The sequence below is a fragment of the Zalophus californianus genome, chromosome 5 (genome assembly GCF_009762305.2).
Source record: "Zalophus californianus isolate mZalCal1 chromosome 5, mZalCal1.pri.v2, whole genome shotgun sequence".
Classification (NCBI taxonomy): domain Eukaryota; kingdom Metazoa; phylum Chordata; class Mammalia; order Carnivora; family Otariidae; genus Zalophus; species Zalophus californianus.
In genome coordinates, this window is record NC_045599.1 from 142,467,985 (window position 1) to 142,486,404 (window position 18,420).

The following is an 18,420-nucleotide window of genomic DNA, read 5'->3' on the forward strand; positions in this document are numbered from 1 at the left end:
ACCACTTAAATGTAACCACTGTAAAAAGGAGTGAGAGAACTCACCTCATAAGACTGTTGTGAAAATGGACACACGTAAAATATCAGCTCTCCAAAAAGTTTGCTATTCTTATTCTCATACTACACGACTGGTGCACAGTACTAACAAACAATTCACCCAATGTCATTTCTTATTCCTTTTTTTCCTCTCTAAATAAAGGTAATGGTGTGTGTGCCTATTTTTTGAAATACCGTAGGGCTGAGGGGACATATTAGGAAAAGGTATTTTCCATGTTCCCTGACCCCCATGAGATTCCAAGTAAAAAGTATGGTGTCACCCAGGAAGCCCATGGCCAGGGGTAAAAGCAAACCGGAACCAGATTCACAGGGACTATATAACAAATGCCTAAAATCAAAAGTGACTAAATGTGTTAGTTCTTTTAATAATTTCATCATATCTTTTGGCCTCCTTCCCAGCTTTATCAAATCGGAGAGAAACTCTGAGCCTACAAAACAAGCACTGAAGTGAACTACTTTCTTGACATCATCAGACGCATGTCTTCAGGCAAGCCACTTCCCTAATCTGGGCCATAGTTTTTCTCATCTTCAAAGTGAGAAGAGAGGACAAGATCTGTACGATCCAGACGGTTCCTCTCCCAGGTCTTAAGTCCTACCAGACTATGAATCTACGTGTTGTTAAAGATTGTACTTCAAGTGAATTCTGTGGCTCTGCTACAGGCACATTTGCCTCCCCATTTGCCCTCTTCCTTTGAATCTGCAAAATACCCCAAATGCAATTGCAACACCAGTGCCCAGAGGAAGTTCTCCAAACAAGCATCTCTTGGTACAGCCACACATAAAAATTCCCACAAAGGCCAGGAGGAATGGAACGAAAAGAAATCAACGTGAGAACTAAATGTGGAGGGAAGACAGAGTAGAAAGGAAGATTATTGGAAATAAGCACTGATTCAAGAGATACAAAAGCAGCAAAGCAGAAATGGGTAAATGGGAGGCCAGCACGCAAATTACTTTAACCACAACCAGATTTCATTCAGATCCTGGTGCACAAATGTTTGCTAACTTCCCTGGCCACCAAGGACAAGTATCCAAGGACATTTGCTAGCTTCACTAGGCCACTAAGGAAACTGTAATATGGCCTTTAAAGGCCACCTTAAAAATGATACTAAAGTTCTAATTCCTTGGAGAGAGAATAAATTTTAAGTTCAAGCAATATATTCAATGACTATGGTCAGGAAAGAAGATACTTAACAGCCAAAATAAAACAGTCATCCAACATAAGGACAACCAACCAGAGAGAGAGAGAGAGAGAGAGAGGGAGAGAGATTTGTGAAAACAAGAAAAATAAAAATTTTATTTAAGAAAATAGCTCACTCAATAATCTTTTGCTTTAACCTTTTTAAGTATCAAAATATTAAGGCTGAAAATGACAAAATAAAAGATTTCTATATTACACATATATATTTATATCTTATATTTATATATTATTTGTTTGTTGTATATTTATTATATTTAAACTAGAGGTTTGAATTTTTGTTATGAGAAGGGAAGACAGTGAAATAATGAAAAGAAAAAGGACATTGCATTGTAAGATGAAATCGTCGATGCTGACCAGTTTCAGAAATTTAGTAATCTTTTGTGTTTATATGTCAAGTTGGGGTGGGGATGGGGAGTGCTTACCATTTTGCACTAAAGAGGCCACTGAAACCCAAAGACTCAAATGATCACTATGGCAAAAGGTTTCCTTCTAGAAAACATACAGATAGCTAGAAAGGTAAGACAAAGTCCTAAAAGTGACTCGATTTCTTGGGGACAATGGCATGTGAGTCATGCACAATTACACAACTGAGTTAAATTTTAAAACCAAAATCCTAATAAGTTCTACTGAGAAAATTCTTAGTTTAGCACGTAGTAATTTTAAAGTGTGTATTTTCAAGCTCTGGTTTTCTCTTAAGCTAGAGATGAAATATTTTATTAATATAAAGGCAATATACATGACTGAAGAAATTACATGATTTTGCAGACCAAATTATAACCTCTCTTGCTCTGTTCAAAGACCTGCATAACAATAAATGTTTCAAAATTTAATTAAAAAATGCTTACTACATAGAGACAAAATTATACTATTGCCAAGAACAAAAGCTATCAACTAGAAACACAGAGCTCAGCGAAGCAAGACATTTCTGTAGAGCCAATTTTTCCATTTCTGATACATGTAATATGAAAAAAGTCAATTCTAACATATATGCAAAACTAACAAGACAGCATTGTAATCACTCACCATTATGAACATTTGCATTAAGTCCCCCTTAGTTGTCTAAAAAAGCTAAGTATGGCTTTGTTCAGCTTTCTGAACTTGAACACTGTAGTTCATGCTTAACGTGGCCTACCCTAGAAGACCCACGGCCCAGGCAGTGTTGGTAAGACAGTGTCAACCACTGTGACACCAACGTACCTTCCCACAAAGGCACAGGAAAAGCAAAGACCACTCAACCCAGCCTTTCTCTACCACTTAGCGGTTGTAGAGATGGGTGAACAACACATCAAATGCAGGAAAGTACCGGCACCCAAGCCAAAATTCCATCTCCCTTCTGCAAGTGGACTTTCCATGACTGGCTCATGCTACTCCACGTGACTTCCAGAGGTAGCTGGGGACAACCCAGACATCCTCAACAATGAGGTCTGAAACAGTCTTTACTTCCAGGTGGGAGAAGGGGCAGGAGGGAGTGGCTGGTACCCCATCAAACATATCCCATGGGAGCTAAGGAGTGAGGCGAGTGGGAAAACACTTTCGTACAACAGCACATTTAGCAACACCCAAGAACAATGGTTTAGAAACTCGTTGTTCACAGCCCTTTTGGGAAAATCCATAGCTTTCATCAGAACCTCAGCCCAGAAAAACAAACACACATTAAATTTCACCTTCAATTTCAGAGGGGTTCACGGACATTTGCTCCCCATCACACACAGTCAGCATATGGACCCTAGATTCAAACCATGTCCCCTCATCAGGCAGACAAAGACCGGCCTTGAAGTAGACTTGCTTCTCAATTCCCTAAGCACGTCTAGCCTGGCCACTGACCATGTCTCAGGACCATCTTGGTCCTCAAGGACGGTAGCTTACTTAGCTAAAGGCAAGAACTGGACACAGCCTCAGTTTCAAATGCAGGGGTGGGGTGAGCAGGGGATAGAGCACAGCAGATGTGCTCACAGAAACAGTGAGGAAGCTCCAAGAAAAGTCAACCAAATCTGGTGTGACCTAAGGCTTCTTCAAATCAGACCGTAAGTCACCTTGTGAGCCATCCTTAGGGCTTGTCCAGGGGATGCCAGCCAATGGCAGCTCTCAAGTGAGCTAGAGGAGGGAAGGGGAGAGGTCATTATAAATCATGTTCCTCTGCCTGATTCTGCTGAAAACGCCAGAAAAAGATGGAGGTAGGTTCCCACCAAGGCATCAGGGAACTTGGCCCTGAAACCTACTCCCTGTCTCCCTGGTCAAGAAGCACCTCTGGAATCTGCAACTCAGTTTCCTATGTGTAAATGACAAACCAAGGCTGGGTTTTTTTCTTAGATTCCTTTCAGACTGTCTGTAAATCTACTGACAGCAGTAAGAAGGGGTGTGCCTCAAAATCTTTTCATCAGGAAAGAGTGCTCCTTCCCACCATGGGCCTATTTCCCCAGGTTCTGACTCTGGAAACCACATCCAGCAGAAAAACTTGCCAAGTAACTATGAATACTTTTAGGAACATGGTTCTGGCTTCAGAGTTTCTACATCTCAAAGGGGCATGAGAATGCTCCACTCAAGGCTAAAGTGCAACTTCTGAGGGGGAGGGTCTCTAACCGGGGAGTCACAGCTCTGACCACCAGGGCAAGAGGAAGTCAGCAGCAGTTAGAAACCAGCATGGACTGTGGAGGGGCAGAAGCAGAAGACCACCCCCACACCCCACCCCCTCACTCCCCGCCACTGCCCATCCTACTTTACCCTCTGCAGAGTCTGAGGTCATTCTCTAACCCAGAGAGCAAACCTGCAGCCAGAGACCAACCACATCAGCTCACACATGGGCCTGCACAGTGGTTTCAGTTAAAAAATAAAATGCTACTCTTTAAAAATCAGGATATTTCATTAAAAATTCAGGATATTTGGACTCTTTAAATACAGAAAATCCAGCAAGCAGAGGGTAGAACTTAGTGGACTCTGACCCCAACAGTGATGGACACAGCTCTCCAGAAACCCATGGTCCACACCTGGTCAGCTGCACTGAGGTTACCTGCACAGTCAGGAGTTTGAGACTGCCTACTCCAAAATCTTTCCCAGTAGCCATTAACACATTAAGTGTGGACAATACCATCCCAGAGGACTTAGGTGCTCAATAAATGAGAATGTCAACGCCCATAGTAAAGAACCATGCACATCACCGTTGTAATACACTACCTGCATAGCAGGCCTGCCAAGGACCCCTTTTCAGAAAACGCCAACAACATCACATTTGAACACACCTCACAATTCCACTTGCCAGCCAATTAAGCTATCTGTCAAAATGGTTATGAGTGCTTTCATCAATTTTGGAATTCAAAAGCATTTATATGTGCCTAGGACCTGAAACTGTAGAAAAAGTTTCAGCCTTCAAGTCTATATTCTGCTTCCATCTCACTCCCAGGCCCTTGCTAAAGCTACAAACGCCTGCCTTTATGCTGCCTTCTTTACAATTCACTAAATAATTGACCTAACCAGCGCTGCCTTTCGTATTTAAAAATAAAGGGGGAGGGGACAGCTAGTTAAGCCGTTAATGGGCAAAAGAGAATTCGATCAGACTCCGTCCAAAGTCTGTTCAACAGGTGGGGCGCTCATCAAGCGGCGACTTGCCTTCCAAGAACAAACTTGTCGCATGGTTCAGTTTTCCTCTGGCTGTGATAGAAGCAACCTTACTTCCTTCCCCAACCATGTCGGAGGAAAGATTCACTGGGAGTTAGTTATAACAGTACGCTTTTCCGGTTTGTTTCCCAAGTTCCTGGAGCTTTGTTTTAACTTTAGAGCTATTCAGATGTAAAACCAGGGGGCACTGGGTGACCAGAATTGTGAGACCCCGGGCCCTGCGAAAAAATATTTGTACGGACACTGGATACGAGTGTCTTCGAATTCCTCCCCGTCGCCGACGACCTTACCCAGAACCGAAGATGCGAAGGGCTCTCCGCCGGCTACTCCCCAGCCCAGCCCAGCCCAGCCCAGCCCAGCCCAGCCCACGCCCAGCCTTCCCGAGGGGAACAAGCCCGGCGACCCCGCCCGTCCCCGCTGCGCCCCGCGACTCACTGCTCGGCTGGGCACCGCACCGCGATCCGCGGCTGCCCGCCGGCCGCCGCCTTCCCGCCCTCCCGCGCCGCGGCTCTCGCGGGGCCCGGAGACGCGGCCCCCGCCTCCCGCGCCGGCTTCTCGGCACGGCTTGCGCCCGGCCACGCTCCGGGCTGGGGCATGGTGCCCCGACTCATGGGGCCGCCGGCGGCGGCGGCGACACACCGGTTCGGCCGCCTCCGAGCGATCCAGGGCCCCTCCCGTCGGGGCGCCCGGCCGTGGCCGCCGCCGCTCCACAGCTCGCGGGCTTCCGAAGCTGCGCGGGACGCTTCCGCACGCGTCACGGCCGCCCCGCGGCCTCTGACCCGCGATGAGGGGGTGTGGCCCGCTAGGACGGGGTGGGCGGGGAGCCCTTGGACGCGGCGCCTGCGCAAGCTGCTGCGCCGGCTGAGCCGTGGGCGATTAGGACGGCGTGCAGGGCGCGGACACTGCGCATGCTCCACACAGCTGGTACTTCCGGGAGTTCCCCGCGCGTCTGCCTGGCTTTCCCTGGATGTTGCGGCCCGCCGGGGACGGGAGAGGAACGGAAAACACTGGACGAGCGGAGGAACGCATCCTCGGTGAGGAGGAGGAAGGCCAGCCCAGGGTGTGAAGAGCGCCAACGCTTTTGAGCACATTGCTGTGTCAGCCTGGGCTTCAGAGCTGGGCGGGGTTTCGTCAACCATAAAACGAAGGATGTGGGCAGACTGAGTGATGTGCGGCTTGCCTGGCCTTCCCCGAGTGACAGCTCCGTCACGACCCGCCCCCGAGCCCGGAGAGCTTTGGTCTTGGGTGTGGGGTCAGCTTGTCGCTCCAGGGCTGGGAGTTAGGTCCCTCCCCACTGTGAGGGCGGAAGGGTGAACTTGTTCTACTGTGCAGTTGAGCAAGCTCAGCACAGTGTGGGCTGTATTCTTTAAAGTGAAATTTGGTGTAAGGGGAAAAGGAGCAAAGGGGAAAATGTTAAGAAACCTCAAAGATCAGGAGAGAGCGAAATGTTTTATCTCTGGAAAGAGAATAGAGGAGAAGCCTCTAAAGATGAGGAGCAGTCAGGGGTGCAAGGGGTATTACCAAAGCAGAGTGCAGGACCACGGTATGGAGGAAGGGAACCCATGGGCAGTTCAGAAACCTGCAAGTATTCGGGGACAAAACAGGTAGGTAGCAGGAGATTTTACTGAAAGATGAAACTGGAAGAAGGATGCTGCAGACCAGATGGAGAAAAGCTTCCTTACGCTAGGGAGGGAGCTTGTGCTTGATCCTCGCTAAAAGTTGGAAGGTGGCGACTATTTTATTTTTTTTTAACATTTTATTTATCTGACAGAGAGAGATAGCGAGAGCAGGAACACAAGCAGGGGGCAGTGGGAGAGGGAGAAGCAGGCTTTCCGCGGAGCAGGGAGCCCGATGTGGGGCTCCATGTGGGGCTCCATCCCAGGAACCTGGGATCATGACCTGAGCCGAAGGCAGACGCTTAACGACTGAGCCACGCAGGCGCCCGGTGGCGACTATTTTAAAAGATCACTTTGTTAGAGAAAAGATTGGGGAAACTAGATAGTAGTGGGCATCAAAGGGAGAAACTGGATGGAAAGAATATTTCTTCCTCCAAGAATATTGGAGGAAAGTGGTCAAAAGGCACAAACTTCCAGTTATAAGATAAAGAAGTACTAGGGATGTAATGTACAACGTGATGACTATGTCTAACGCTGTATGATACATAGGAAAGCTGTTAAGAGTAGATCCTAGGAATTCTAATAACAAGATTTTTTTTTCTTGTATCTATATGAGATGATGGTTACTAATAAACCAATTACAGTAATATCACAATATATGTAAATCAAACCATCGTGCTATACACCTTAAATTCATAACAGTGATGTGTATCCATTATTTCTCCAAAAAACTGGGGAAATGGGGGTAAATGTTTGTATTTTGAAGCAAAGAACTATAGGGTGGGTTTTTTCCTTTTTTGAAAAATAAATACACATGCTAAAAATACTCAGAGCATGCAAAAGAATATAGGAGTTATATTTCCAGTGGCTATTAAGGATGTGGGATTATAGTGAGGTGAATAATGTCTCCCAAAATTCATGTCCATTTGGAATCTCAGTGTGACCTATTTGGAAATAGGGTCTTTGTAGATGAGGTTAAGATGAGGTCATAATGGGTGTCCTTATAAGAGGAGAGGATGCAGAAATATATAGTCACAGGAAATAAGGACATATGAAGATGGAGGCAGAGATCGGAGTGTTGTAACAATATGCAGAGAAATGCTGGGGGCCACTAGTATCTAGGAAAAGACAAGGAAAGATGATCCCAAAGAGCCTTCAGAAGAAGCGTGGCCCTGCTAATAACTTGATTTCAGGCAGCTGTCCTCCAGGACCGTAAGAGACTAAATTTCTGGTTTTTTAATCCCTCAGTTTGTGGTACTTTGCTGTAGCAGCCCTAGGAAACTAACAGACTTACAAAATTCTATCAGGCTGAATTTACTGATAAGGGCCCACCAAGCAGATATTCTAGATACAACATGTTATCTCCAAGGGTTAGAAAAAGCTTAACAGTTTGTTTGAATGGTTGCTGAGTATGTCTTTTTCTATTATGCATGTAAATCTGGGAAAACCATCATAAGATGGGTTTAGGGACCCACTGGGCCCACTATGAGAAGCACCTAAGCAAAACCCTATTGATCAGTTGACTTCCATCCTCCCCAAAGTACCTATACTAAATGAAGTGCCAGAACTGCCTAGGATATTATTGAGGAAGGTATCCAAAGGCTTGGGGGCAAGGGGGTTGACATGTTAGTGTGGATTTATCATGTAAGACCTGTTCACCCACCCCAGGAGGGTCCAAAGGACATTACCCTTCATGACTGTGAGAAGTAAATCTATGAGTGAAGCCCCAGCATCTTTGAAGAGATATGCAATTGCTTTTCTGTGTATTCAGATAAATCTTGGAAATTACCACCATCAAACTGGGATTCCTAAATGCAGTGGGGATAATGGGATCCTAGTGGAAACTACCACCATCAAACTGGGATTCCTAAATGCAGTGGGGATAATGGGATCCTAGGTTGGCAGGGACCAAGAGGTGGCATTAATTGTCAAAAACTGGATGGGGGTCGTTACTGTAATAGACAGCTGAACTGAAGCAGTAATCAGAATTGTCTGACTTGCAGAGACCTGTGACATTGGCAGTTGATCATAGTGTCCCTAGGGAAAAAAAGAAATGGACAATCTCCTAAATTCATACTTGGTATTAGCAGAAGGGTTCTAGGTCTAGCAAAAAGAAGTCCTAACTTGCACCACCAGAACAGAGCGTCACAGCCCCTCTATCATTTTCCATACTTGAGCCAGTTTATGCACTCAGAACTCTTTGAATGAAGGAGAGGCCAAGTCCTCTTGGGGCAGTACCTTGCTCCCTTGCTAAAAATGTATATTATTAATTTGTTCCCAGTCTTCCCCAAAGGGCCCTATGGCCATCTACCAGGGTGGTTGCCCACTGCAGGGAAGGAAATAATCAGACTTTGGGAGATTAGTAGACAATGGCTCTAACTTGACACTGATTCGTGGAAACCCACAACATCATTGTGTCTACGAGCCAGAGTAGGGGCTTGTGGAGGTTAAGTGATTAAAGGAGTTCTAGCTCAGGTTCTTCTCACTTTAGGCCCAGTGGGTCTCTGAACACATCCTGTGGTCACTTCCCCAGTTCTAGAATGTGTAATTAAAATAGACATGCCCAGGAACCATTAGAATCCCCACGTTGATCCCCTGAGCTGCAGAGTAAAGGTTGTTATGGTAGAAAAGGCCAAATGGAAGCCGCTAGAATGGTTTCTGCCTATAAAAATGTAAACCAAAAGCAATACCACCTTCTTGGAGGGGTTGCAAAGATTAGCACTACCATCAAGGACTTGACGGTGGGAGGGGCTGTGGTGGCCGCTTCGGCCCTTCCAACTTGCCTGTTTGGCGTGTGCAGAAGACAGATGGATCTGGGAGAATGACAGTGGATTTTCATAAACTGAATTATGTGGTGATTCTCGTTGCACTGCTATTCCAAATGTGGTTCCATTGCTTGGGCAAATCGACACGTTTCCTAATACTTGGTATGTAGCTACTGATCTGGCAAATGCTCTTTCCCTCTATACTTGTTGAAAAAGCCTACCAGAAGGAATTAACTTTCAACTGACAAGGCCAGTGATTCACCTTCACTGTCCCACCACAGGATATATCAGCTCTTCAGCTCTGTGCCATGATTCAATCTGCAAAGACCTCCTTTCCCTTCCATAGAAAATCACACTAGTCCATTATATTGAAAATGATATGTTGATTGGCACTGGTAGGCAGGAAGTAGCGATTACTGTACCCATATTGGTAAGATATTTGCACATCGGAGGATGGAAAATAAATCCTCCAAAATTCAAGGGCCTTCCTGAAATTACTAGGGGTCTGGTGGTATGGGGTATATCAAGATATCACTTCTAAGGTGAAGAAGTTGTTACTAAAGGAAGTAACTACTAAAGGAAGAGGCACAACACCTAGTGAGAAAAGAGAAGTCTCTGCCACAGGTCCAGGCAATTGTGCAAGTTGCTCTGACATTTGGGTCATAGGATCCAGTAGATCCAATGGAGCTTGACGTGGCAGAGGCAGATAGAACCGCTATTTAGAATCTTTGGCAAGCATTTATAAGTGAATCACAAGGCAAATCTTAGGATTTGGGACTAAAGCCCCGCGATCCTCTGTTTTGAGAAACAGCTTTCAGCCTGGTACTGGACTTTACTAGAGAGTGAGTGCTTCTCCATGAGTCACAAGTTACCATGTGACCTGAGCTCATCAATAAATCATGTCAATGGATTGTAACCTTGATAGATGTGATCTGATGAAAATGGCTCTGCACTTCTGTGATCTTCCAAAAACCTGTAACCCCAGTCCAATCATGAGAAAAACACTGGACAAGTTACAATTTCCATTAGAGGGGCAGCCTACAAAATAGTTGACTAGTATTATTCACAACTGTCAAGGTCATCAAAAACAAGAAGCGGCATGCCTGGTTGGCTCAGTTAAGTGTCTGCCTTCAGCTCAGGTCATGATCCCAGGATCCTGGGATCGAGTCCCGCATCAGCTCCTTGCTTAGCAGAGAGCCTGCTTCTCCCTCTCCCTGCTGCTCCCTTTGCTGTGCTCTGTTTCTCTCTCTCTGAAAAATAAGTAAAATCTTAAAAAAGAAGAAGAAGAAGAGTCTGAGATGCTATCACAGTCAAGAGGAGCCTAAGGAGATGGACTGACAACTAAATGTAATGTGGTGTCCTGGATGGGATCCCGGAACAAAAGAAAAAAAAAACAAAACAAACCTTCCTTAAGAGAAGTCGAGTAGGGCGCCTGGGTGGCTCAGATGGTTAAGCGTCTGCCTTCAGCTCAGGTCATGATCCCAGGGTCCTGGGATCGGGTCCCGCATCGGGCTCCCTGCTCAGAGGGGATCCTGCTTCTCCCTCTGCCTCTCTCTCTCTCTCTCTCTCTCTCTCTCTCTCTCATGAATAAATAAAATCTTTAAAAAAAAAGAGAAGTCGAGTAAACTATCACCTTGGTTAATAATAATGTATTGGGGCACCTGGGTGGCTCAGTCAGTTAAGCGTCCAGCTCTTGGTTTCTGCTCAGGTCATGATCTCAGGGTCATGGGATTGAGCCCCAGCTCAGGCTCCACATCAGCACAGAGTCTGCTTGAGATTCTCTCCCTCTCCATCTTCCCCTTATCCCTCTTGTGCTCCCTCTCTCTCTCAAATAAATAAGCTATTCTTTAAAAAAAAATAATGTATCAATGTTGGTTCATTAACTGTAATAAATGTACCATACCAATGTAAGATGTTATCAGGAGGGGAAAATTGGGTGCAGAGTATATAGAAACTCTGTACTATCATCTCCATTCTTCTGTAAATATAAACTATTCCAAAAAATAAAGTCTATTATATAGAAAAAATGAAATCGCCACATCACAAACTGTTAAACCAAGACTTTCCAAAATAATGAAGAATATCTAGTCACATTGTTCTTATTTTGCACTTCAATAGAAAAATTTTAATGTCAATGTTTCATCTTTAACCTTTTTAAACTTCCTTTTGTGTATATGTTTTATAGTGTACATAATAAACAGACGTACACATACATTTTTTAATATATGCACATTGAAGATGTAAATTTTTACTGACATGACATAATATATACAATACACAATAATTACAAATTATTAGAGAGCAACTGTGTTAAACTAAATCATTCAAAAATTAGAGTTTCTTAGAGGAAATAGAAGTAAACCTATGAACTATGATATAATTACAACTAGCCTATTCTTATGTCAAGATGAATAAATAACAAAAATCTATAAGCCTATGTAAAAGCCTATATAGTGACATCACCAGAACAATCCCAATTAGTTTCCGGCTTCCCCTTTGGTTCATTCCTAATTTGATAACTAAAAGTTATATGATGAAATTATAATTTGTAAGTCCTTCGACTTGGTAACATTTTGAATCACCTTGGATTGATGTAACTACCTTTTCAGTTGCCTTGCCTAAAATAGTTAATTCATGAAAGGCTCCGAGTTCCTTTTCTTGGAAAATGCCAGCCCTTATTTGTAATAACTTCACGAGGAACGGGGCCAAAGCATTTAGGGTGTTTCTTAGTTTGCTTAATTCTCTGTTAGGAACTTAGTACAAGTTGGATGCATATCCCCCCATTCAGTAGCACAAACTCACATTTTACAATGAGGTCAAAACACCTCCCATTTTTGCTCTATGGAATTTCCCAATGTCACAACAATAAAAAAATAGATTTCAAGTATATTTGTACATCAATTTCAAAAGTATTCACAGGAAAGGTACTTTTTAGTTTATTCTTGTTTCATAAGTTATATACCTCTCAAGCTTGAAAGGAAATATTGTTAGTTTCACTTAGAAATTAACTATTCTAGGAATAACCAGCTTTTATTTGAAAGACTTTTTTCCAGCATACCCCTTGATTGTGAAATGCTCATTACTTTAAACAGGATTGAGGTGTGCGTGTTGGGGGGTGGGGTGCCTACCGTGTCTTGGCAGTTCTGAAACTCGAAGAACTTTAAATAGAAAAAAAATAGGGGAAATAGTTCATTAGAAAAAATATCTTGCATATGCAAACAATGACTCATGGAACACTACATCAAAAACTAATGATGTATGGTGACTTTAACATAACATAATAAAATAAAATTTAAAAAAAGAAAAAATAAACTTGCAGCAGTATTAATTTACCTGGAAAGCCCCAAAACTGTCCCCAAGAGTTTTTCTTGGGAGAAGTATGGGTCATAGTGAAATTTTTTATCATGAAAATAAAACTTACATAAGGAAATGACAGACAGAATGATGTTATACAAAGACTTGGGATTCTGGAAAATGTTAAACTAGGCATTGGCCTCTAGCTAAACAGAATTTCATCCTACAGAAATCATCCAGGCAGATGATAATCTTAATTTATTTAGAGAGTTTCTGAAATGGAATTCCATATTCTTACATACCTTAATATCTGCTATGGACTGAAATGTATCCCCCATAAATTCATATGTTGAAGCCCTAACCCCCAAAGTAACTATATTTGGTGTTCCAAACTAAACGTTTGTGCTCCACCCTCCTCCCCCATTCACATGTTGAAACCCTACTTCACAATAGGATGGTATTAGGAGGCAGGCCTTTGGGAGGTAATTAAGATGAATTAAATGAGGTCAGGAAGCTGGAGCCCTCCTGCTAGTGCCTTTCTAGGAGTCATGAGAAAGTTTGCTTCCCCTCTCTGCTCTCTGCCAGGTGAGGATACAAGGAAAAGTCAGCAGTATGCAAACGAGAAGACATCGCTCCCCAGAACCTGACCATACTGGCACCCTGATCCTCGACCTCCAGCCGCCAGAACTGTGAGATATAATTTCTGCTGTTTAAGCTGCCCAGTCTATGGGATTTTCTCCTGGCAGCCTATGCAGCCTAAGCCTTAGCCTTAAGCAAACTAGACAGTATCGCAAACTACTTCCTTATACTTGCCTTTTAGGATAAGCATATGGGTTCCTTTGGAAAGGAAGCCCATCCTTCATACTGCACACTGGAACTTTAAAAAAGCCAAAGGGGCAAACTGTAGAGGTTTCCCAAGAAAATTAAGGCAAGGAAGAGATTCTTTGTCACTTCTGTGCCATAACGTAGGATAGCTTCCCCTCCTCAAGTCGTCTGATGTTAGGTTGATGATTCACATATAACCCCATCTTATCTCCATCACATTAAGAGAGGAAAACATCAACCCAACATTACCCAAAACTCTCTACTTGTGATAAGGTAGCTTGTCAACCTTACCCTCAAAACCATACCAGCAAATCCTAACAAAGCAGCAAGGGCTTTCTGGATCTCCTGACTAATATTTTGTCTCGTCAATTTTTCTTTTCACTTGGTCCAGGATTTTAGAAGGATGGTTGACTAGGCCTTCTTCAGAAGATATGAATGTATAATTCCATTATCATTGCATCATGCCCCAAAACTTTGGCCGCTAGAATCTACCTTAAAATGGTCTTCACACTGAGGTACCTCTATTTCCTGGGATATACCAGGGCCCCTTCGTACAGTTATACTGCAAAAGCCCAGGGGCAAAAATACCTTTCAAAGCTATCTGAGGGCACAGAGAGGCTTGTTCTCCTTTCCAGGCACTCCTTCTTGTTCAGCATATTCTTACTTTACAAAAACAGAAGACCTCTCTTATCCATCCCAAATCTTAGTACGGTGTGTGCCTCAAAGGCTGGGCTATCCAATATAGTAGCCACTAGTCCCATGTGGGTATTCAGTACCTGAAATGTATCTGGTCAGCATCAAGGTTTGCTGTCTGTATCAAATACTATAGGATTTTAAGGACTTACAACCAAAAAACAAGAAGAATGTAGAATATCTCATTTTCAATTTTTTATATTACTGTTGAAATGATAGTATTTTGGAAATACAGTTGACCCTTGAACAGCACAGAGGTTAGAGGCACCAACCCCCCCTCCCCCGGCCATGCCGTCAAAAATCCAAGTATACCTTTTGATTCCCTAAAAACTTAACTACTAATAACATACTATTGATCAGAAGCCTCAGTGATAACATAATCAATTAACACATATTTTGTATGTTATGTGTATTGTATTCTATTTTCTTATAATAAAGTAAGCCAGAGAAAAGAAAATACTAAGATCATCATAAGGAAGAGAAAATACATTCACGGTACTGTACTATATTGATCGAAAAAATGCCTCATTTAAGTGTAACTATGCAGTTCAAACCCATGTTATTCAAGGGCCAAATGAATTGCATTATATACATTATTAATTTCACCTGTTTCTTTTTAATTTTTTAATATGTTACTAGGAAATTTTAGATTACATATGAGGCTCACATTATGTTTCTAATGGATGGTGCTATTCTAGAGCATCAAAACAAAGGTACAATTTAAATAATGCTTCTGGACAAGGCTCCCATAGAAGGCACCAAAAACTTGCACTCAGGCTTGGTGTCTTTCCTTTCCTTCTCCAAAGAGTGGGTATTTTGGTATTTCACTGGAATGTTTTGGCCAATATGTTAATTCAGAGTGTAGAGTGGGGTTATTAGGGTGATGATAACTTTGCTCAAAGAAAGCATTGCTCCTAAGGGAGAGTCTCGAGAGACCAAAGCAGAGAGTGTGAGTAAGAAATGTTGGCAGCATCTTATGTCACCCAGGTGACAAACTCATGGCAAGGACGCTGTCTTAGAATGAATGTTTATAAGAGAGCTGGTGCTTCCTAGAAACCAGAAGGGCACGGGCTCTTGTGACTGGATAATGAATCCTTCTGTAATCTAGGTGGTTTCTAGTGGTTTGTTTTGAACAGATTTGAAGAAGAACCTAAAGCTGTTAGCTGATGGTTTAAAATACTTAATGAGGGGCACCTGGCTGGCTGGTCAGTAAAGCATGTGACTCTTGATCTCTGGGTTGTGAGGTCGAGCCCCATGTTTGGTATGGAAACTCCTTAAAAATAAAATCTTTGGGGTGTCTGGGTGGCTCAGTCAGTTAAGCATCTACCTTAGGCTCAGGTCATGATCCCGGGGTCCTGGGATCTAGCACAGCATCAGGCTCCCTGCTCAGCAGGAAGTCTGCTTCCCCTCTGCCCAACCCCCCCCCCCACGCTCATGCTCTCTCTCTATCTCAAATAAACAAATAAAATCTTTAAAAATTTTTTTTAAAAAATCTTTAAAAATAAATAAAATATTCCATGTTCATGGGTTGGAAGAACAAATATTGTTAAAATGTCTATGCTACCCAGAGCAATCTACACATTCAAAGCAATCCCTATCAAAATACCATCAACTTTTTTCACAGAGCTGGAACAAATAATCCTAAAATTTGTATGGAACCAGAAAAGACCCCAAAGAGCCAAAGGAATGTTGAAAAAGAAAACCAAAGCTGGTGGCATCACAATTCTGGACTTTAAGCTATATTACAAAGCTGGAATCATCAAGACAGTATGGTACTGGCACAAAAACAGACACATAGATCAATGGAACAGAATAGAGAACCCAGAAATGGACCTTCAACTCTCTAGTCAACTCATCTTCGACAAAGCAGGAAAGAATATCCAATGGAAAAAAGACAGTCTCTTCAACAAATGGCGTTGGGAAAATTGGACAGCCATATGCAGAAGAATGAAACTGGACCATTTTCTTACACCATACACAAAAATAAACTCAAAATGGATGGAAGACCTAAATGGGAGAAAGGAATCCATCAAAATCCTAGAGGAGAACACAGGCAGCAACCTCTTCGAGTTTGGCTGCAGCAACTTCTCGCTAGACATGTCTCCAAAGGCAAGGGAAACAAAAGCAAAAATGAACTATTGGGTCCTCATCAAGATAAAAAGCTTTTGCACAGCAAAGGAAATAGTCAACAAAACCAAAGACAACCTACTGAATGGGAGAAGATATTTGCAAATATCTTATCAGATAAAGGGCGAGTGTCCAAAACCTATAAAGAACTTATCAAACTGAACATCCAAAAAACAAATAATCCAATCAAGAAATGGGCAGAAGACATGAACAGACATTTCTCCAAAGAAGACATACAAATGGCCAGTAGACACATGAAAAAATGCTCAACATCACTCAGCATCAGTGAAATACAAATCAAAACCACCATGAGATACCACCTCACACCAGTCAGAATAGCTAAGATTAACAAGTCAGGAAATGACAGATGTTGGCGAGGATGCAGAGGAAGAGGAACCCTCTTACACCGCTGGTGGGGATGCAAGCTGGTATGGCCACTCTGGAAAACAGTATGGAGGTTCCTCAAGAAGTTAAAAATAGAGCTACACTACAACCCAGCAATTGCACTACAGGGTATTTACCCCAAAGATACAAATGTAGTGATCCAAAGGGACACCTGCACCCCAGTGTTCACAGCGGCAATGTCCACAATAGCCAAACTGCGGAAAGAGCCCAGATGTCCATCAACAGATGAATGGATAAAGAAGATGTGGTACACACACACACACACACAGGAATATTATGCAGCCATCAAAAAGAATGAAATTTTACCACTTGCAATGACATGGATGGAACTAGAGGGTATTATGCTAAGCAAAATAAGTCAATCAGAGAAAAACAATTATATTATTTCACTCATATATGTAATTTAAGAAACAAAACAGAGGATCATAAGGGAAGGGAGGGAAAATAAGATGAAATCAGAGAGAGAGAGACAAACCATAAGAGACTTAACTGTAGGAAACAAACAGGGTTGCTGGAGGGGAGGAGGGGAGGGGGAATGGGGTAACTGGGTGATGGGCATTAAGGAGGTCACGTGATGTAATCAGCACTGGGTGTTATATACAATTGATGAATCACTGAACTCTACCTCTGAAACTTATGATACACCATATGTTGATTGATTGAATTTAGATTAAAAAATAAATATAAATAAATAAAGTACTTAATGAGAGATTGCTATGATACTTTTGGCATGCAATTCAGAAGCTGAAAGAATTGAATGATTTTGTTATGACAGAAGTCTATTTTCATCTATTTATGAAAACAGTGTTTCTCAGTGCTTATATCTGTAAAATCTGAAAATAGGAATAGAATTGAGATTAAATCCTACCTCTTCCTAGCAATAAATAACATTCACCAATAGATTTTGAAAGGGATAGATCAATAAAATTTGACTAAGTATGTGTAATAATTATCAAACTTTAGAACATATCTTAATCAAATTTTTACTATTAATAATTGTAAGTATAGATACAACTTTCAAATAATTTTAAATAATAAAAGGCTTTCAAACATAAAAATATGCTGCATTAAATAAAGTTCTGGGAAAGGAAAATGGAGTGGAAATGAGATTCCAGTGGGAAAAAGGAATGATGTAAAAGCAGTCTTTTTTTATGAATGATAGTGAATTTCTAATAAATATATTATTTAGATTCCACTGGAAATTTAAGTTGTGTGATGATCTTATTTTAAAACGTCAGTAATCATTTATAATACAGTGAAAATCATGTCCTCTAAAACTAAATTTCTAATGGAAAATTTTAGATATCAACTTTCAAATGTGGAAATGGTTTCACAGTTTTTCAAAACTCTTTTACAGGGATAGGTGGACAAAAAATATTCATATGACTGCCTTAGATGGCAGCTAGTCAAAACTCCTTCATTTAATAAATGCGGCAGATGAGCACCAGAAGTTCTGCTCTTGAACCAGAATCCAAGGCCACCTTCATAGTTTTGTTGTTGTTGTTTTGGGTTTTGTTTTGTTTTGTTTAAAGATTTTTTATTTATTTATTTGAGAGAGAGAGAATGAGAGACAGAGAGCATGAGAGGGAAGAGGGTCAGAGGGAGAAGCAGACCCCCCGCTGAGCAGGGAGCCCGATGTGGGACCCGATCACGGGACTCCAGGATCACGACCTGAGCCGAAGGCAGCCGCCTAACCAACTGAGCCACCCAGGCGCCCCAATGTTTTGTTTTGTTTTTGAAGATTTTATTTATTCATGGACTCAGGGTCCTGGGATCGAGTCCCACATCGGGCTCCCTGCTCAGCGGGAAGCCTGCTTCTCCCTCTCCCA

At 42.4% G+C, this 18,420-nt stretch overlaps 1 protein-coding gene and 1 long non-coding RNA gene across 4 annotated transcripts in view; one reads left to right on the forward strand and one right to left on the reverse strand.

Annotated features, from left to right (window-relative positions):
• Positions 1 to 5,895, reverse strand: part of OTULIN (OTU deubiquitinase with linear linkage specificity) — a 31,457-nt gene extending 25,562 nt beyond the window's left edge. Inside the window, 4 exon segments of the mRNA XM_027606425.2 lie at positions 5,302 to 5,516; positions 5,518 to 5,633; positions 5,636 to 5,816; positions 5,818 to 5,895. Of these exon segments, the coding sequence (XP_027462226.2) occupies positions 5,302 to 5,516; positions 5,518 to 5,633; positions 5,636 to 5,816; positions 5,818 to 5,895 (590 nt within the window).
• LOC113929494 overlaps positions 5,771 to 18,420 on the forward strand; it is a 36,658-nt gene continuing 24,008 nt past the window's right edge. For 2 of the 3 annotated variants that reach the window (XR_003522213.2, XR_003522214.2), the window contains exons 1-2: positions 6,805 to 7,694; positions 13,127 to 13,230. This is a non-coding gene — a long non-coding RNA (uncharacterized LOC113929494). Of the gene's footprint in view, positions 5,901 to 6,804; positions 7,695 to 13,126; positions 13,231 to 18,420 lie in introns of those variants that run through there. The other variant, XR_003522215.1, reaches the window with a different exon arrangement.